Genomic DNA, 21,103 nt, shown 5'->3' on the forward strand with positions numbered 1-21,103 from the left:
GTTTTCTATAAAATGGGAGTAAAGTGGACTAAATGAGCTCTGAAGGACATTCCAACTCTAAAATACTATATTTGAAGAATACCATTTATTTAGTAGTAAATACTAAATGTAGCCCCTTTACTGAGTGCTTTATATGAATTATATCATTAAATCTTCACCAAGATTGCATGAGTTAAGCACTAGATTATCACCATTATACAGATGAAGAAACTGAGGCTTGACCAGAGTTACATAGAGAGGACATGGGAGATCAAGGACTTGAATATAGACTGAACAAACTCTGGAACTTGTTCTATTATTCACTCAGCTATAGAGCCTCTCTGAGAACCTTAGGATCTTTTCTCTTTGCCTGTCCCACTCTATGTTCCAGATGGAAAACACTATCAAACAATCTGAGAATGACCTAAACAAGCTGCTAGAGTCTACAAGGAGGCTGCATGATGAGTATAAGCCACTGAAAGAACATGTGGATGCCCTGCGCATGACTCTGGGCCTGCAGAGGCTCCCTGATTTGTGTGAAGAAGAGGAGAAACTTTCCTTGGAGTAAGCTACCTGCCCCCAGTCTCTACAACATACCCTCCCTCCGACACACATACATACCTATGTACCTACACATACATGGGCATGTATACATATACAAAGCCTAGCCTGAAAGTCAGAGTGCCTAGTTTTAGTTCCAGGCCTTTCAGTGACTGACTCATCGTGTGATCTTGGGCAAGTCTCTGTGCCAGCTTGTTAAAACAGGAGGAGGATTATTAAACTGGTTGAATTACTAGATGAATTAGAACAACTGCTAAGTGGCTTTTTAAATTCTTTGTGTGATATTAACAATACAAGACTATGTCTATGACTCTTAAGAGATCATTTCCCAAGTCAGGGTCTAGAAGGGGATATCTAGAAACCTCTAAAAACACAAAAGACTGAGCTTTCCTGGTCTTCAGGGACTAGCCTGGAACTTCATCTCCAGGCTCAGAGTTAAGAACTAGGCTTGCCTTGCAGAGAGACAGAATTTGGCCTGGTAGAGGAAACCATTTCCTAAAGGTAGAGCAAGGTGTCTGTGGAGTTTGTGAGCTTCCTTTTCCTAGAGATATGTCACCAGAGGCCTTAGGACACTTAATAGGAATACTCAAAACAGCATGAGATAGCAGATAGGACTGAATACCCTTAAAGGACCTTGCTAGCTCAAGATTTCTTGGTCTTCTTGGTCTATCAGAGCTAAGGACCAAGAGGATTATCCTTCTCATCAGAGATTGGGCCTTGTACCCAGGGACAATAGCCTTGTGCTTGGGAAGGTTTGGGGACCTTCTAGAATGAGCCACAGCTCAACCCTTGGTTATATGGCATGGAGTCTTTAAGAGGAGCAAGGTTCTCGTTGCTTTCAGAATGATCTAGCCAGTGTCTCTCATCTTCAAAGTTACTTTGAGAAGCAGAAAGCAGAATGGCAGACGGAACCTCAGGAGCCCCCCATCCCTGAGTCCCTGGCCGCTGCAGCCGCTGCCGCCCAACAGCTCCAAGTGGCTAGGAAGCAGGACACTAGGCAGACGGCCACCTTCAGGCAACAGCCCCCTCCTATGAAGGTAAGTGAACTGGGTAAGGGTTGTGGAGGAAGCAAAGTATCCTCCCATGGAAGGGCCGTGGAAGGCTAGTTCTGGGTCTTTGGCCTTGTTTATGCTGGGCCTTCTTTTAATAGCCTTTGCTTGTGACACAGAGGAAGGGGTGACATGGGTGTGCTGTGTTGGACCCACAGGTTTTGTTGCCCCATGTTCCCAGAGGTGTTAGAATGCAGGGATATTTTCAGGCCCTGCTGAAGTGCAATTCTAAAAGTTAGAAACGACTCTTACACAAATATGTAATGAGCATGTATCGTAAATGAAGGAACCAGCAGGATTATAAAGCTGGTTCCAGCAGCATTTGAGGCACAGATATCTATATCATCGAGAAAGGAGAGGAAAGCTGAAACAAATTTGCAAAGTTAGATACAAAACTGGTTTACATCCTACAGGGCAATACAACTGTAACCTTTATAGTTACTGTTTCTTCCAAACAGAAGTAATTTGCATCTCTACTGGGCAAAAGCCATTTGCAGCTTATTAGTGTAACATCACAGAGTCTGGGTCCTAATCAATTGGTAAATAGTCAAACAAAGAGACATTCTTCTAGAGCAGGGGTCATCAAACTACAGCCTACAGGTCAAATCTAATCTTTTCTCTGTTTTTGTTAAAGTTTTATTGGCCCACATGCATGTCTGTGTTTGCAAGCTATTGCAAACAGCATGCATGCAAGCTATTGTCTATCACTTCTTTCATGTAAAACAGAATTGAGTAGTTGCAGCAAACATCATATGATGTAAAAAATCTAAAGTATTTGCTATCTTAACCTTTACAGAAAATGTTTGTTGACCCCTTTCTAGAAAATTAAATAGTCTTTAAGTGGGCCTGTTAGACAATGTTTCAGTATAATGATGAATAGATGTGTAGTTCTCATTTTGCCTTACTTTCTAGTTTTGTATACTTTTTCTCAACACCCTTCTCTGAACTGGGTTATATCCTTCCTTCCCATCTTCTATGGTATCCAAGAATATTTGAGTCTACTTACTGATTATTGCTCCCTTCTGATGGGAAATCACTTTGCTTTCTGGACCCCTGGGGAATCAGAAGTCTAAGCTGTTGCCTGGAAGAATCTGACCACTAACTTTCTTTTTCCTGTGTCCCTCACCAGGCCTGCTTGTCATGTCACCAGCAAATTCACCGGAATGCACCTATATGCCCTCTATGCAAGGCCAAGAGTCGGTCCCGGAACCCCAAAAAGCCGAAACGGAAGCAGGATGAATAAAGAAAGGGAGAGCACATGAAGCTTTGCTAATTATAACCCCTCACCTTGACCAGAGTCATTGATGTCCTGATGTGAAACAACCCTTGCCCAACCCCACGAAGTCTCCTATTTAATGTAATGGAAGCACAACCCCTCTCTCACTTTGCTCCTATTTGTTTCTGCTCTTGGGATTTCCGGTTTAGGAAGAGATGTGGTTCAGGTGCTAAACAGTATGTCTGATGATCCCTTCTCTCCCACTCACATTTCAACCCCTGCCCTTGTTTGGAGCTAAGGGAAGGGCAAAAGGCTCAGATATGGTTCTCTATCTCTTGTGCCTGAGGCCTGGAGCCTAAGGAGCTGTAGGGTCTGAGGGGCAGAGGAGGGGCATATCTTATTTCAGGTAAAGGACCCAGTATTTCCCCTCCTTGTACTTTTGCCTTAGGTTCTGAAGGGACAATAGTCTTCATGTTGGATTCTCCAACAGGCTGGGTGCATGTATCCCCCTACTCCTACCTTCATCTCATCCTTAAGGCCCAAATGTAGCCTGGACAAGCCCTCCTTTTCATAATCATTTGGGAGGCCTTGTTGTAATTCTTTAGCTTGCTCCACTTCTGTCTCCCAGATATACTAAAATTCTTAGGTACTAGGCTGTGTGTCTTGGGATCTTAAGATCAGTGATCCTTTCCCCAATATCTAGTCTTTGCATATTCTAGTAGAAGATTCCACAGTGAAATCAGTGAGCCAGACCAACTCTACATCTCCTGTGTAACCTACTGCCTAAGTCATTAGGGCTGAGGGCTGGGCTGTAGGGGCTTCCTTAGGCTGAGAGGGTCCCCAGGCTGACATCTGTGTTGGCTTTTGTTCAGAACCATTACTCTGGCACATGCTCAATGGTATATTGCAGGGAGGAGAGGAGTAGATTTAGATTAGAGTAAATGCCAATCACTTTACATATGAAGGTGGGTGAGACTTTCCTTCCATTCATCCCTTACTCTCTTGGATCTGACTTCTTCTGTAGCCTCAGCTCAGGACAGCTGCTGGCCACTCCTGTCCTATGGATTGCGCAGGTGGCCTTTCCTCCCAAAAGAAAAGGCATCAGGCTCCCCAAGCCCCACAGCTCTCCTTTCCACCAAAGCCAGGTTTCCTGGTAAGGTTACTGGAAGATAAGGGATCAGGATGGGGGCTGACTGACAAAAAATGTTAGCCCTAGGTCTCAGTCCCTGGCTGGGGAGGGGGATATTTTTCCTTCCTTAAGTAGTTTTACATTGCCACAGTGTGTATGTGTTCATAATATAAAATGTTCCTCTGCTCTTTGAAAGTAAGAGTGTTGTGTCTGTACAAATCCTTTTAACATGCATTCATTGGAGTAAATTCTGAGTATCTACTGTGTATTGGATAATACAAAAGATGTAATGTCATTTACCTTTCTGGGTAGCTCTTGTTTGCTCTTATTCATTCTACCTTACAAATGAGAAAGCCAGGCACCAAGGCCAATAATTTACCTAATTATCACAATAATTTCCATTTATTTAGCACCTACTCTGTGCCAGGTCCCTATGCAAGTTACTCTCTATAAATGATTATATTTGATTTCCAAAACACCTTACAAGCTAAGTATTCTTATCACCATTTAAAAAAAAAAAAAAAAAAAAGATACTGAACCTCCAAAAACTTAAAAGCTTTTTCAGAGTTAAACAGCTAGTAAGAGGAAATTGCAGGATTTGGAGCTACCTTTGTCCAACTCCAGAGTTCATTTTTTTTCTACTTCTTCTCCATGATCATTTTTAAGAAAACCTTTCTCCCTTTTGGAATGGCTTGATGATGAGAGTGGTTGAAATAACTTTGGAACTGAAATCAAGAACATTTGGGTATCAAATGACTGATTTAGGGATATAAAGGCCTTGTTGCCTGTAGGGATACAATAGGGAACAACTTTGAACGGATATCCCAGCTTCAGAGCTCCCTTAGAGTAAGCTGAGTTTGCCATTAAGACTGCATCACAGATAAGCATCTCCCTCTGTCTAATCCTACTTCTTTACCGCCCCTTCCCTTCCACAGGTGTTGATCCCAAGGGCTCCCTAAGTAATATCCTGTACACTAATCTCTCTCTCTGCTTGTTAGGGAATTCAACAGCTAAATAAAACCTCTCTGTGCCTCAGTGTCCTCTTGTGGAAAATGGGGAAAATATTAGCACTTACTTCATGGGAAAGTAAACAAAGTGAGGCACATAGTAAGCACTCGTAAGTATTAACATCCTTTTATCCACTGTGCCTCTGGGTTTAGGTAGATTGGAACACTAGTCAAAAATTATACTACTCATCTTCCCTGACATTACCTTATCACCCCAGCTTTTTGTATAGCTACAGGCCTTCTTTTGAAGTGGCTCAGGCTCACTCTGGGCAAAGAGAGGACACTCATCTGTACAATTTGGAGTACACCTTAACCTGTATAGGCCTTAGTGAGTCCCTGTAAAGCACAGGAGGCATGGCCATAGCTCTGCATCCTTGGCACAAAGGAGGTCAGGTCTGTCAATTATATTGTAGTAATGGTAAGAGGTTTTGAACTCTGAGCGCCAACAGCCAGGCAAGCCATTTCCTAGGGATGCTTTTGAAGGGGAAGAGAATAATCATGTGTTGAGCCCCTACACCTGCCAGCCACTTGGTAGGGCACTACTGTCTTGTAGTCTTTCTGGTTCATTTATCTATTGCCCTGAAACAAACCACACAAACACTTAATGGCTTAAAACAACCATCATTTATTTGCTCATGACTCTGCAGTTTGAGCAGAACTTGCTGGGAACGGCTAATTTCTGTTCTATGTGGTCTTGCCTCAGACAGCTTGGCTAAGGCTGTAAGATCCAAGACGGCTGCACTCTCATCTGGCACCTCACCTGGGGTGGCTGGAACAGGAGTGGGCTGGATGTCTTAATACCCATTCCAACCTTTGTAGTCTTTTATCCTCCAGGGCCTCTCTCCATTTGGCATTGCACTTCAATATTCAGACTTTTTTACCCTGGCAGCTGGCATCCAAGAGGGTGAAAACCAAAGCAGACTGACTTACCCTTCGCTTCCTTCTTCTCTGTCTCTCCTAACCCCCTTGTATTATTTTTTTCATTATATTTTTGTTCCTTCTCTTATTTGTTTATTCTCCCTTAAGCAAGTCTTGGGTTCACCTGCTCCGCTGCACTTAGGCAAAAGAAACACAGACTTTTGAGGTAGACAGACTTGAGTCTGACCTGGCTTTGCCGCTTCCTACTTGTTGGGCAATTACTTTACCCTTTTTGAGCCTCAGTTTTATCATCTGTAAAAATGGACACATAACACATATAAACAGCAAGGCCTTTTGTGGCATAAAACCAGAAGTCATATAGCAATACTGCCTCTGCATTCTCTTGGTCAAAGTGAGTCACAGGGCCAGCTCAGGTTTAAGGGGTAAGGGAAATATACTCCATCTTTTGATGGGAGGAGCTGTTGCCAGCCATATTTACAGACAATCTACCACATTCTCTGACAACAGTATTTTAAGGAAGGTGTCATTAGATTGATGCAAAAGTTGTTGTGGTTTTTGCCACTACTTTCAATGGTAGACACCACATTTACTTTGGTACCAATGTAATATGCGTCCCTTTTTATAGATGATAAAACTGACTCAAAAAGGGTAAAGTTGTTGCTTAACAAACAAGTAGGAAGGGGCAAAGCCAGGTCAGACTCAAGTCTGTCAACCTGGAAAATCTGTGTTTCTTTTGCCTAAGTGCAGTGCTGCAGGTGAACCCAAGACCTGGTTAACAGAGAATAAAGAAAGGAAGAAAAGGAACAAAAAATATAGTGAAAAAGAAGACAAGGGGGTTGGGAGAGAGAGACAAGAAGGAAAAGGAGGGTGAATAAGAAGAGTAACAGAAGTAAGACAAGGTATCCTTTATATTTGCTTTACATTGAAAGCACTTTCTTCAACATTTCCATTTCATGCTCACCTTGTTCTGTTGGTAAAGAATGTATTATTAACGCACACGTTTTACAGATGAGGCCCAGATAAGGAAACCAACTTGCCCAACGAAGATTACATAGCAAATTATGAGCAAAGCCATAACCAGAACCTAAGCCTTCCAATCTGGGAATCACTTAGACTGTAGCATTCTCTATATGCCTTACACAGCAGAGGTTAATTGTATGCATGTTTTGTGCTAGAGTTGGCTGCCTTTATATATATACATATATATATATATATACTTTAAGTTCTGGGGCACATGTGCAGAACATGCAGGTTTGTTACATAGGAATACACATGCCATGGTGGCTTGCTGGACCCATGAACCCATCATCTACATTAGGTATTTCTCCTAATGCTATAGCTCCCCTAGCCCCCCACCCCATGACAGGCCCTGGTTTGTGATGTTTTCCTCTCTGTGTCCATGTGTTCTCATTGTTCAACTCCCACTTATAAATGAGAACATGCGGCATTTGGCTTTCTGTTCTTCTGTTTGTTTACTGTGAATGATGGCTTCCAGCTTCATCTGTGTCCCTGCAAAGGACAAGAACTCATCCTTTTTTATGGCTGCATAGTATTCCATGGTGTATATATGCCACATTTTCTTTATCCAGTCTATCATTGATGGGCATTTGGGTTGGTTCCAAGTCTTGCTATTGTGAACAGTATTGCAATAAACATCTGTGTGCATGTGTCTTTATAGTAGAATAATGTATAATCATTTGGGTATATACCCAGTCATGGGATTGCTGGGTCAAATGGTATTTCTGGTTGTATATCCTTGAGGAATTGCTACACTACCTTCCACAGTGGTTGAACTAATTTACACTCTCACCAACAGTGTAAAAGTATTCCTATTTCTCCACATCCTCTCCAGCATCTGTTGTTTCCTGATTTTATTAATGATCGCCATTCTAATTGGCATGAAATGCCATTCTAATTGGCATCTCGTTGTGGTTTTGATTTGCATTTCTCTAATGACCAGGGATGATGAACTTTTCTTCATATGTTTGTTGGCTACATAAATGTCTTCTTTTGAGAAGTGTCTGTTCATATCCTTTGCCCACTTTTTGATGGTTGTTTTTTTCTTGTAAATTTGTTTAACTTCTTTGTAGATTCTGGATTTTAGCCCTTTGTGAATGGATAGATTGCAAAAATATTATCCCATTCTGTAGGTTGACTGTTTACTCTGATGATAGTTTGTTTTGCTGTGCTCTTTAGTTTAATCAGGTCCCATTTGTCAATTTCGGGTTTATTTGCCATTGCTTTTGGTCTTTTAGTCATGAAGTATTTGCCCATGCTTATGTCCTGAGTGGTATTGCCTAGACTTTTTTCTATGGTTTTTATGGTTTTAGGTCTTCCATTTAAGTCTTGAATCCATCCTGAGTTAATTTTTGTATAAGGTGTAAGGAAGGGATCCAGTTTCAGCTTTCTACATATAGCTAGCCAGTTTTCCCAAAACATTTATTAAATAGGAAATCTTTTTCCCATTGCTTCTGTTTATCAGGTTTGTCAAAGATCAGATGGTTATAGATGTGTGTTGCTATTTCTGCGGCCTCTGTTCTGTTGCTTTGGTCTATATATCTGTTTTGGTAACAGTACCATGCTGTTTTGGTTACTGTAGCCTTGTAGTATAGTTTGAAGTCAGGTAGTGTGATGCCTACAACTGTGTTCTTTTTCCTTGGGATTGTCTTGGTTATGCAGGCTGTCTTTTGGTTCCATACAAAATTTAAAGTAGTTTTTTTCTAATTTTGTGAAAAAAGTTAATGTTAGCTTGATGGGGATAGCTTGAATCTATGAATTACTTTGGGCAGTATGGCCATTTTCATGATATTGATTCTTCCTATCCATGAGCAAAGAATATTTTTCCATTTGTTTGTGTCCTCTCTTATTTCCTTTAGCAGTGGTTTGTAGTACTCCTTGAAGAGGTTCTTCACATCCCTTATAAGTTGTATTGCTAGGTACTTTATTCTCTTTGTAGCAATTGTGAATGGGTGTTCATTCATTATTTGGGTCTCTCTGTGTCTATTATGGATGCATAGGAATACTTGTGATTTTTGCACATTGGTTTTGTATCCTAACAGAGACAATTTGAATTCCTCTCTTCCTATGTAAATATGCTTAATTTCTTTCTCTTGCCTGATTGCCCTTGGTAGAACTTCTCATATTGTGTTGAATAGCATTGGTGAGACAGGGCATTCTTGTCTTGTGCCAGTTTTCAAAGGGAATGCTTTCAGTCTTTACCCATTCAGTATGATGTTGGCTGTGGGTTTGTCATAAATTGCTCTGACTATTTTGAGATACGTTCCATCAATACCTAGTTTACTGAGAGTTTTTAGCATGAAGGGTGCTGAATTTTATCAAATGCCTTTTCTGCATCTATTGAGATAATCATGTGGTTTTTGTCATTGGTTCTGTTTATGTGATTGATTACGTTTATTGATTTGCATATGTTAAACCAGTCTTGGATCCCAGTGATGAAGCTGACTGGATGGTGTTGGATAAGCTTCTTGATGTGCTGCTAGATTCGGTTTGCCAGTATTTTATTGAGGATTTTGGCATCAATGTTCATCAGAGATATTGGCCTGAAATTTTCTTTTTCGTGTGTGTCTCTGCCAGGTTTTGGTATCAAGGTGATTCTGGCCTCATAAAATGAGTTAGGGAGGAGTCCCTCTTTTTCTATTCTGTGGAATAGTTTCAGAAGGAATGGTACCAGCTTCTCTTTGTACCTTTGGTAGAATTCAGCTGTGAATTCCTCTGGTCCTGGACTTTTTTTTGCTTGGTAGGCTATTAATTACTGCCTCAATTTCAGATCATGTTTTTGGTATATTCAGGGATTCGACTTCTTGTTGGTTTAGAGTTGGGAGGGTGTATGTGTCCAGGAATTTATTCATTTCTTCTAGATTTTCTAGTTTATTTGCTTAGAGGTGTTTATAGTATTTTCTGATGGTACTTTGTATTTCTATGGTATCAGTGGTGATATCCTCTTTGTCATTTTCTATTGTGTCTATTTGATTCTTCTCTCTTTTCTTCTTTATTCGTCTGGCTAACCATCTATATATTTTGTTGATGTTTTCAAAAAACCAACTCCTGGCTTCTTTGATTTTTTTGAAGGGTTTTTCATGTCTCTATCTTCTTCATGTCTGCTCTGATCTTAGCTAACTCTTGTCTTCTGCTAGCTTTTGAATTTGTTTCCTCTTGCTTCTCTAGTTCTTTTACTTGTGGTGTTAGGGTATCAATTTTAGATCTTTCCTCATTTGCCTTGTGGGCACTTAGTGCTATAAATTTCCCTCTAAACAGTGCTTTAGCTGTGTCCCAGAGATTCTAGTATGTTGTGTCTTTGTTCTCATCGGTTTCAAAGAACTTATTTATTTCTGCCTTAATTTAGTTATTTACCCAGTAGTCATTCAGGAGCAGGTTGTTCAATTTCCATATTGTTGTGCAGTTTTGGGTGAGTTTCTTAATACTGAGTTCTAATCTGATTGCACTGTGGTCTGAGATACTGTTTCTTATTATTTCCATTCTTTTGCATTTGCTGAGGAGTGTTTTACTTCAAACTATGTGGTCAATTTTAGAATAAGTGTGATGAGGTGCTGAGAAGGATGTATATTCTCTTGATTTGGGGTGGAGAGTTCTGTAGATGTCTATTAGGTTGGCTTCATCCAGAGATAAGTACAAGTCTTGAATATCCTTGTTGATTCTGTTTTGTTGATCTATCTCATATTGACAGTGCAGTGCTAAAGTCTCCCACTATTATTGTGTGAGACCCTGTTTTTTTACAGGTCTCTAAGAACTTGCTTTATGAATCTGGGTGCTCTTGTATTGGGCACATATATATTTAGAATAGTTAGCTCTTCTTGTTGAATTGATCCCTTTACCATTATGTAATGCCCTAATTATTCTCTTGATCTTTCTTTGTTTCAAGTCTATTTTAACTGAGGCTAGGATTTCAACCCCTGCTTTTTTTTTTTTCCTCTCTCTCTCTCTCTCTCTCTCTGCCTTTGCTTGGTAAATTTTCATCCATCCCTTTATTTGGGCCTATGTGTGTCTTTGCACGTGAGATGGGTCTGGTGAATACAGCACACCAATGGGTCTTGTCTCTTTATCCAATTTGCCAGTCTGTGTCTTTTAATTCGGGAATTTAGCTCATTTACATTTAAGTTTTATATTGTTATGTGTGAATTTGATTCTGTCATTGTTGCTAGCTGGTTATTTTTCCCATTAGTGATGCTCTTTCTTCATAGTGTCAATGGTCTTTACAATTTGGTATCCTTTTGCAGCGGCTGCTACTAGTTGTTCCTTTCCAGGTTTAGTGCTTTCTTCAGGATCTCCTTTAAGGCAGGCCTGGTAGTGACAAAATCTCTCAGCATTTGCTTGTCTGTAAAGGATTTTATTTTTCCTTTGCTTATGAAGCTTAGTTTCATTGGATATGAAATTCTGGGTTGAAAATTCTTTTCTTTAAGGATGTTGAATATTGGCCCCCACTCTCTTCTGGCTTGTAGGGTTTCTGCAGAGAGAGCCACTGTTAGTCTGATGGGCTTCCCTTTGTGGTTAACCCAACCTTTCTCTCTAGCTGCCCTTAACATTTTTTTCTTCATTTCAATCTTGGTGAATCTATTATATGTCTTGGGGTTGCTCTTCTTGAGGAGTATCTTTGAATTGTTCTCTGTATTTCCTGAATTTGAATGTTGGCCTGTCTTGCTAGCATGAGGAAGTTCTCCTGGATAATATCCTGAAGAGTGTTTTCCAACCTGGTTCCATTCTCTCATCACTTTCAGGTACACCAATCACATGTAGGTTTGGTCGTTTTCCATAGTCCCATATTTCTTGGAGGTTTTGTTTATTCCTCTTCATTCTTTTTTTGCTAATCTTGTCTTCATGCTTTATTTAATTAAGTTGATCTTCACTTTTGATATCCTTTCTTCTACTTGATCAATTCATCTATTGATACCTGTGTATGCTTCACGAAGTTCTTGTGCTGTGTTTTTCAGCTCCATCAGGTCATTTATGTTCTTCTCTAAAGTGGTTGTTTTAGTTAGCAATTCCTCTAATTTTTTCAAGGTTCTTAGCTTCCTTGCATTGGTTAGAACATGCTCTTTTATCTCAGAGGAGTTTGTTATTACCCACCTTCTGAAGCCTGTTTCTGCCAATTCATCAACTCATTCTTTATCCAGTTTTGTTCCCTTGCTTGCAAAGAGCTGTGATCCTTTGGAGTTGAAGAGGCATTCTGGTTTTTGACATTTTCAGCCTTTTGCACTGGGTTTTCCCCATCTTCGTGGATTTATCTACCTTTGGACTTTGTTGTCGGTGACCTTCGCATGTGGTTTCTGCATGGATCTCCTTTTTGTTGATGTTGATGCTCTTTTTTGTTGTTGTTTGTTTGTTAGTTTTTCTTCAAAGAGTCAGGCCCTTCTGCTGCAGGTCCGTTGGAGTTTTCTGGAAGTCCACTCCAGACCCTGTTTACCTGGGTATCACCAGCATAGACTGCAGAACAGGAAAAATTGCTGTCTGTTCCTTTTTCTGGAAGCCTTGTCCCAGAGGTGCACCCGCCACGTGCCGTCCGGAGCTCTCCTGTATGAGGTATCTGTCAACCCCTGCTGGGAGGTGTCTCCCTGTCAAAAGGCACAGGAGTCAGGGACCCACTTGAGGAAGGAGTCTGTCCCTTAGAAAGCTCAAGCGCTGTGCTGGGAGAACCACTGCTCTGTTCAGAGCCAACAAGCAGGAACGTTTAAATCTGCTGAAGCCTGCACCCACAGCTGCCCCTTCCCCCAGGTGCTCTGTCACAGAGAGATGTAGGTTTTATCTTTAAGCCTCTGACTGAGGCTGCTGCTTTTTTTCTAGAGATGCCCTGAGCAGAGAGGAGGAATCTAGAGAGGCAGTCTGGCTACAGTGGCTTTGCTGGCTGACTCTTACACTAAAGGTAGGACCTCACTCCACAGGGAGAGGTCAGGTGATTTTAACGGTCCTGCTCGTAAAGTCCAGTTTCCTGTTATCATTATGCTCTCAGCTTTCCCATAGCAACTATCAGCACATTTACAATGATCAACATCTTCCAAGCTGAACGTGGGGAAGGCTATTAACTCAAGTCCATGTACTGTTAGGTTAGTTACTTAATCTCTCCGGGCCTCAAATAGTGCTTTTCCTTTTTTTTTAATTCTTTTTTATTTTTTTATTTTTATTTTATTTATTTATTTATTTATTTTATTATACTTTAAGTTCTAGGGTACATGTGCATAACGTGCAGGTTTGTTACATATGTATACCTCTGCCATGTTGGCATGCTGCACCCATCAACTTATCAGCACCCATCAACTCGTCCTTTACATCAGGTGTAAATCCCAGTGCAATCCCTCCCCACTCCCCCCTCCCCATAATAGGCCCTGGTGTGTGATGTTCCCCTTCCCAAGTCCAAGTGATCTCATTGTTCAGTTCCACCTATGAGTGAGAACATGTGGTGTTTGGTTCTCTGTTCTTGTGATAGTTTGCTGAGAATTATGGTTTCCAGCTGCATCCATGTCCCTACAAAGGACACAAACTCATCCTTTTTTATGGCTGCATAGTATTCCATGGTGTATATGTGCCACATTTTCTTAATCCAGTCTGTCACTGATGGACAGTTGGCTTGATTTCAAGTCTTTGCTGTTCTGAATAGTGCTGTAATAAACATACGTGTGCATGTGTCTTTATAGCAGCATGATTTATAATCCTTTGGGTATATACCCAGTAATGGGGTGGCTGGGTCATATGGTACTTCTAGTTCTAGATCTTTGAGGAATCGCCATACTGTTTTCCATAATGGTTGAACTAGTTTACAATCCCACCAACAGTGTAAAAGTGTTCCTATTTCTCCACATCCTCTCCAGCATCTGTTGTTTCCTGACTTTTTAATGATTGCCATTCTAACTGGTGTGAGATGGTATCTCATTGTGGTTTTGATTTGTATTTCTCTAATGGCTAGTGATGATGAGCATTTTTTCATGTGTCTGTTGGCTGCATAAATGTCTTCTTTTGAGAAGTGTCTGTTCATATCCCTTGCCTACTTTTTGATGGGGTTGTTTCTCTTTTACTTGTAAATATGTTTGAGTTCTTTGTAGGTTCTGAATATTAGCCTTTGTCAGATGAGTAGATTGCAAAAATTTTCTCCCATTCTGTAGGTTGCCTGTTCACTCTGATGGTAGTTTCTTTTGCTGTGCAGAAGCTCTTTAGTTTAATTAGATCGCATTTGTCAATTTTGGCTTTTGTTGCTGTTGCTTTTGGTGTTTTAGGCATGAAATCCTTGCCCATGCCTATGTCCTGAATGGTATTACCTAGGTTTTCTTCTAGAGTTTTTATGGTATTAGGTCTAACATTTAAGTCTCCAATCCATATTGAATTAATTGTCATATGAGGAGTAAGGAAAGGATCCAGTTTCAGCTTTCTACTTATGGCTAGCCAGTTTTCCCAGCACCATTTATTAAAGAGGGAATCCTTTCCCCATTTCTTGTTTTTCTCAGGTTTGTCTAAGATCAGATGGCTGTAGACGTGTGGTATTATTTCTGAGGACTCTGTTCTGTTCCATTGGTCTATATCTCTGTTTTGGTACCAGTACCATGCTGTTTTGGTTACTGTAGCCTTGTAGTATAGTTTGAAGTCAGATAGCGTGATGCTTCCAGCTTTGTTCTTTTGACTTAGGATTGTCTTGACAATGCGGACTCTTTTTTGGTTCCATATGAACTTTAAAGCAGTGTTTTCCAATTCCGTGAAGGAACTCATTGGTAGCTTAATGGGTATGGCACTGAATCTATAAATTACCTTGGGCAGTATGGCCATTTTCACGATATTGATTCTTCCTATCCATGAGCATGGTATGTTCTTCCATTTGTTTGTGTCCTCTTTGATTTCACTGAGCAGTGGTTTGTAGTTCTCCTTGAAGAGGTCCTTTACATTCCTTGTAAGTTGGATTCCTAGGTGTTTCATTCTCTTTGAAGCAATTGTGAATGGAAGTTCATTCATGATTTGGCTCTCTGTTTGTCTGTTACTGGTGTATAAGAATGCTTGTGATTTTTGCACATTGATTTTGTATCCTGAGACTTTGCTGAAGTTTCTTATCAGCTTAAGGAGATTTTGGGCTGAGACAATGGGGTTTTCTAAATATACAATCATGTCATCTGCAAACAGGGACAATTTGACTTCTTCTTTTCCTAACTGAATACCCTTGATTTCTTTCTCTTGCCTGATTGCCCTAGCCAGAACTTCCAATACTATGTTGAACAGGAGTGGTGAGAGAGGGCATCCCTGTCTTGTGCCAGTTTTCAAAGGGAATTTTTCCAGTTTTTGCCCATTCAGTATGATATTGGCTGTGGGTTTGTCATAAATAGCTCTTATTATTTTGAGATATATTCCATCAATACCGAATTTATTGAGCATTTTTATCATGAAAGGCTGTTGAATTTTGTCAAAGGCCTTTTCTGCATCTATTGAGATAATCATGTGGTTTTTGTCTTTGGTTCTGTTAATATGCTGGATTACATTTATTGACTTGCGTATGTTGAACCAGCCTTGCATCCCAGGGATGAAGCCCACTTGATCATGGTGGATAAGCTTTTTGATGTGCTGCTGGATCCGGTTTGCCAGTATTTTATTGTGGATTTTTGCATCGATGTTCATCAGGGATATTGGTCTAAAATTCTCTTTTTTTGTTGTGTCTCTGCCAGGCTTGGTATCAGGATGATGTTGGCCTCATAAAATGAGTGAGGGAGGATTCCCTCTTTTTCTATTGATTGGAATAGTTTCAGAAGGAATGGTACCAGCTCCTCCTTGTACCTCTGGTAGAATTCAGCTGTGAATCCATCTGGTCATGGACTTTTTTTCTTTGGCAAGCTATAAATTATTGCCTCACTTTCAGAGCCTGCTATTGGTCTATTCAGGAATTCAGCTTCTTCCTGGTTTAGTCTTGGGAGAGTGTAGGTATCCAGTAAATTATCCATTTCTTCTAGATTTTCTAGTTTATTTGCATAGAGGTGTTTATAGTATTCTCTGATGGTAGTTTGTATTTCTGTGGGGTCAGTGGTGATATCCCCTTTATCATTTTTTATTGCGTCTATTTGATTCTTCTCTCTTTTCTTCTTTATTGGTTTTTCTGGTGGTCTATCAATTTTGTTGATCTTTTCAAAAAACAAACTCCTGGATTCATTGATTTTTTGAAGAATTTTTTGTGTCTCTATCTCCTTCAGTTCTTCTCTGATCTTAGTTACTTCTTGCCTTCTGCTAGCTTTTGAATATGTTTGTTTTTGCTTCTCTAGTTCTTTTAATTGTGATGTTAGAGTGTCAATTTTAGAACTTTCCAGCTTTCTCTTGTGTACATTTAGTGCTATAAATTTCCCTCTACACACTGCTTTAAATGTGTCCCAGAGATTCTGGTATGTTGTATCTTTGTTCTCATTGGTTTCAAAGAACATCTTTATTTCTGCCTTCATTTCATTATGTACCCAGTAGTCATTCAGGAGCAGGTTATTCAGTTTCCATGTAGTTGAGCGGTTTTGATTGAGTTTCTTAGTCCTGAATTCTAGTTTGATTGCACTGTGGTCTGAGAGACACTTTGTTATAATTTCTGTTCTTGTACATTTGCTGAGGAGTGCTTTACTTCCAATTATGTGGTCAATTTTGGAATAAGTGTGATGTGGTGCTGAGAAGAATGTATACTCTGTTGATTTGGGGTGGAGAGTTCTGTAGGTGTCTATTAGGTCTGCTTGCTGCAGAGATGAGTTCAATTCCTGGATATCCTTGTTAACTTTCTGTCTCGTTGACCTGTCTAATGTTGACAGTGGGGTGTTGAAGTCTCCCATGATTATTGTATGGGAGTCTAAATCTCTTTGTAAGTCTCTAAGGACTTGCTTTATGAATCTGGGTGCTCCTGTATTGGGTGCATATATATTTAGGATAGTTAGGTCTTCCTGTTGAATTGATCCCTTTACCATTATGTAATGGCCTTCTTTGTCTCTTTTGATCTTTGATGGTTTAAAGTCTGTTTTTTCAGAGACTAGGATTGCAATCCCTGCTTTATTTGTTCTCTATTTGCTTGGTAGTCTTTCCTCCATCCCTTTATTTTGAGTCTATGTGTGTCTCTGCATGTGAGATGGGTCTCCTGAATACAGCAAACTGATGGGTCTTGACTCTTTATCCAGTTTGCCAGTCTGTGTCTTTTAATTGGACCATTTACTCCATTGACATTTAAGGTTAATGTTGTTATGCCTGAACTTGATCCTGCCATTATGATATTAACTGGTTATTTTGCTCGTTAATTGATGCAGTTTCTTCCTAGCCTCGATGGTCTTTACATTTTGGCATGTTTTTGCAATGGCTGGTACCGGTTGTTCCTTTCCATGTTTAGTGCTTCCTTCGGGGTCTCTTGTAAGGCAGGCTTGGTGGTGACAAAATCTCTCAGCATTTGCTTATCTGTAAAGGATTTTATTTCTCCTTCACTTATGAAACTTAGTTTGGCTGGATATGAAATTCTGGGTTTAAAATTCTTTTCTTTAAGAATGTTGAATATCGGCCCCCATTCTCTTCTGGCTTGTAGAGTTTCTGCCGAGAGATCTGCTGTTAGTCTGATGGGCTTCCCTTTGTGGGTATCCCGACCTTTCTCTCTGGCTGCCCTTAAGATTTTTTCCTTCCTTTCAACTTTGGTGAATCTGGCAATTATGTGTCTTGGAGTTGCTCTTCTCGAGGAGTATCTTTGTGGCGTTCTCTGTATTTCCTGAATTTGAATGTTGGCCTGCCCTACTAGGTTGGGGAATTTCTCCTGGATGATATCCTGAAGAGTGTTTTCCAACTTGGTTCCATTTTCCCCCTCACTTTCAGGCACCCCAATCAGATGTAGATTTGGTCTTTTGACATAATTCCATACTTCTTGCAGGCTTTGTTCATTTATTTTGCTTCTTTTTTCTTTAGGTTTCTCTTCTCACTTCATTTCATTCATTTGATCCTCAATCGCTGATACTCTTTCTTCCAGTTGATCGAGTCGGTTACTGAAGCTTGTGCATTTGTCACATATTTCTCATGTCATGGTTTTCATCTCTGTCCGTTCGTTTATGGCCTTCTCTGCATTACGTATTCTGATTATCAATTCTTCCACTCTGTTTTCAAGATTTTTAGTTTCTTTGCACTGGGTACGTAATTCCTCCTTTAGCTCTGAGAAGTTTGATGGACTGAAGCCTTGTTCTCTCATCTTGTCAAAGTCATTCTCCATCCAGCTTTGATCCATTGCTGATGATGAGCTGCGTTCCTTTGGAGGGGCAGATGCACTCTTATTTTTTGAATTTCCAGCTTTTCTGCCCTGCTTTTTCCCCATCTTTGTGGTTTTATCTGCCTCTGGTCTTTGATGATGGTGACGTACTGATGGGGTTTTGGTGTGGGTGTCCTTCCTGTTTGTTAGTTTTCCTTCTAACAGTCAGGACCCTCAGCTGTAGATCTGTTGGAGATTGCTTGAGGTCCACTCCAGACCCTGTTTGCCTGGGTATCAGCAGCAGAGGCTGCAGAAGATAGAATAATGCTGAACAGTGAGTGTACCTGTCTGATTCTTGCTATGGAAGCTTCCTCTCAGGGGGTGTACTCCACCCTGTGAGGTGTGGGGTGTCAGTCTGCCCCTAGTTGGGGATGTCTCCCAGTTAGGCTACTCAAGGGTCAGGGACCCACTTGAGCAGGCAGACTGTGCATTCTCAGATCTCAACCTCCGTGTTGAGAGATCTACTGCTCACTTCAAAGCTGTCAGACAGAGTCGTTTGCATCTGCAGAGGTTTCAGCTGCTTTTTGTTGTTGTTGTTGTTGTTGTTGTTTAGCTGTGCCCTGTCCCCAGAGGTAGAGTCTACAGAGACAGGCAGGACTCCTTGAGCTGCTGTGAGCTCCACCCAGTTCAAGCTTCCCAGCTGCTTTGTTTATCTACTTAAGCCTCAGCAATGGCGGGCGCCCCTCCCCCAGCCTGGCTGCTGCCTTCCTGGTAGATCGCAGACTGCTGTGCTAGCAATGAGGGAGTCTCTGTGGGCGTGGGTCCCTCCCGGCCAGGTGTGGGATATAGTCTCCTGGTGTGCCCGTTTGCTAAAATCCTTGGTAGAGCGCAGTATTGGGGTGGGAGTTACCCGATTTTCCAGGTGTTGTGTGTCTCAGTTCCCCTGGCTAGGAAAAGGGATTCCCTTCCCCCTTGTGCTTCCCAGGTAAGGCGATGCATCACCCTGCTTCAGCTCTCGCTGGTCGGGCTACAGCAGCTGGCCAGCACTGATTGTCCAGCACTCCCTAGTGAGATAAACCCAGTACCTCAGTTGAAAATGCAGAAATCACCTGTCTTCTGTGTCGCTCGGGCCGGGAGTTGGAGACTGGAGCTGTTCCTATTCGGCCATCTTGCTCCGCCCCCTCAACAGCTAAATAGTCCTTTTCTTATAGCATTGTCGTGAAGATTCAGTGAGCTAATACATGTTAAGCACCTAGAAGAGTACCTGAAAAGTATTCAATTAGTGGTAATTATGTGGAAGATATTAATAATGATGATTAGCTTCCTGAAAAGCCAAGGATGATGATGATGATGATGATGATGATGATGATGATGATGAAGACTTACTCAGAATTCCAAATGTGCAAAATCAGATGGTTCAATGGGTGAGGGGTTGTCCTTGTATAGAGTCTCCCCTAAAGGGCAAGCAGACAGCTAGGAGTCATGGTGCCTTTCCTGAAGATTGAGAAGACTCTGAGGCTCAGCTGCCACCAGTCATTTAACCTGTTTAATGGTTGTAAAGGACACAGGCCCTTCCTGAAAACTAAGTAAAATTTCCCTTTTTTACTACATTCTATCCTGCTTATGGCTGGGAAGAGAAGTCCATCCTTAAACAAGTACTCCCCATCAGTAGTCTAGGATCTCTTGCACTTCAGTGATTTCCATATTGCACAGTACAGGGAAATGACACTGACTCAGGAGCCAATTGTTTCTGTGTTCAAATCCCAGATCTTCTATTTAGTAGCAGTGCATTCTTGAGCAAGTTATTAAACTTCTCTGATCTCCTGTTTTTCTCATCTGTAAAATTTAGATAATACCTGCTGTGTGGGGTTGCAGCACAAGTATACATATGTAACAAACCTGCACGTTATGCACATGTACCCTAGAACTTAACGTATAATAATAATAATTAAAAAAATAAAAAATAAAAAAAGAGTGATGGAAAGAATCATCTTTTGGATACCCATAATGTGGTGGATTTTGTCCTAAGTGCTTTCACATACTTAATTACTTATGGGATGCAGCATAGTATAATCGCTAAGAGCATGGATACTAAAGCCAGATAGTCTGGATTCATGTCTCAGCAAATTCCATTTGCTAACTATGTGACCTTTGGTGAACTCACTAACTTCCTGAAATCTCAATACCCCAATTTGTAAAATAGAGATAATAGTAGAATCTACCTTATTGGATTGTTATGGAGAATAAATGAGTTAATATTTATAATGTAAACATAAAAAGCATTATTTGAATGTTTGATAAATAACTAAACAAATCAAATATTCCTACCAACACTCAGTGTCATCAACTTAGAGACAAAAATATTGAGGTTGGGAAAGGTCAAGTGTCTTTACATTTGGGTCTGTCTGATCCTACTGTATCCCAAAAATGCCTGGAAGAGTATGTGATACAATTAGGTCCTTAATAACATTTCATTCTCTTCCTCTAGACTTGGAGTTTGAAGGCTTGAATCTTTTCTTGGCTCAGAGTCAATGAGGAGAGGAGGGAAATTGATGAGACAAAGTCACACGCTACAATAAGAAGCCACTGGGGTTAATTCTCCCTACCCAGTGTTCAAGCTAGCCTTTGCCCTCTTGACAGGCACATATATTAGTGATTCCCCTGATTGTCTGCCTTTATTCTCTACTAAACCTGAGCTCCCAGAGAATGGATCCTGTATCCTCAACTGCCTAGACCACTCTCCTCTACCAGTAGGTACTGAGCTGCTGAGACTGATAAAGCCTTTCAGAAGCATATTACAGATGAGCTACTTTATTCCTAAAAAAATAGTTTCTCATCTGTCTCTCAGTTTGGGTCTCTAACTGAAGCTGGAGATAGGAAAGTGAGAACTGGCACAGGTCATCCAACCACTGCTTCCCCTAGGACACTGCCAGGCAGATTTCACCTAAATTAGGCTGCAATTGTGGAGGACAGTAGACAGGGGGCAGTCAGAAGGGGTGCCATTAATTGTTCAATCCCAGACTTATTTCCAGCCGCCTTGGTACTAAGCCATGACAAGAAAGAGATGCCTTTCAGGAGAGCAGGACTAACCCTAATTCAACTTAA

At 40.8% G+C, this 21,103-nt stretch overlaps 1 protein-coding gene across 5 annotated transcripts in view; it reads left to right on the forward strand.

Annotated features, from left to right (window-relative positions):
- ZC4H2 (zinc finger C4H2-type containing) overlaps positions 1-4,233 on the forward strand; it is a 107,341-nt gene extending 103,108 nt beyond the window's left edge. For 4 of the 5 annotated variants that reach the window (XM_007991911.3, XM_007991909.3, XM_073013622.1 and 1 more), the window contains 3 exons: positions 371-543; positions 1,415-1,577; positions 2,719-4,233. In XM_007991911.3, coding sequence (XP_007990102.1) covers positions 371-543; positions 1,415-1,577; positions 2,719-2,832 — 450 coding nt within the window. In that variant the 3' untranslated portion in view covers positions 2,833-4,233. The remainder of the gene's footprint in view (positions 1-370; positions 544-1,414; positions 1,578-2,718) is intronic. The other variant, XM_007991912.3, reaches the window with a different exon arrangement.
- Positions 4,234-21,103: the final 16,870 nt, after the last annotated feature.

The sequence above is a fragment of the Chlorocebus sabaeus genome, chromosome X (assembly GCF_047675955.1).
Source record: "Chlorocebus sabaeus isolate Y175 chromosome X, mChlSab1.0.hap1, whole genome shotgun sequence".
NCBI lineage: Eukaryota > Metazoa > Chordata > Mammalia > Primates > Cercopithecidae > Chlorocebus > Chlorocebus sabaeus.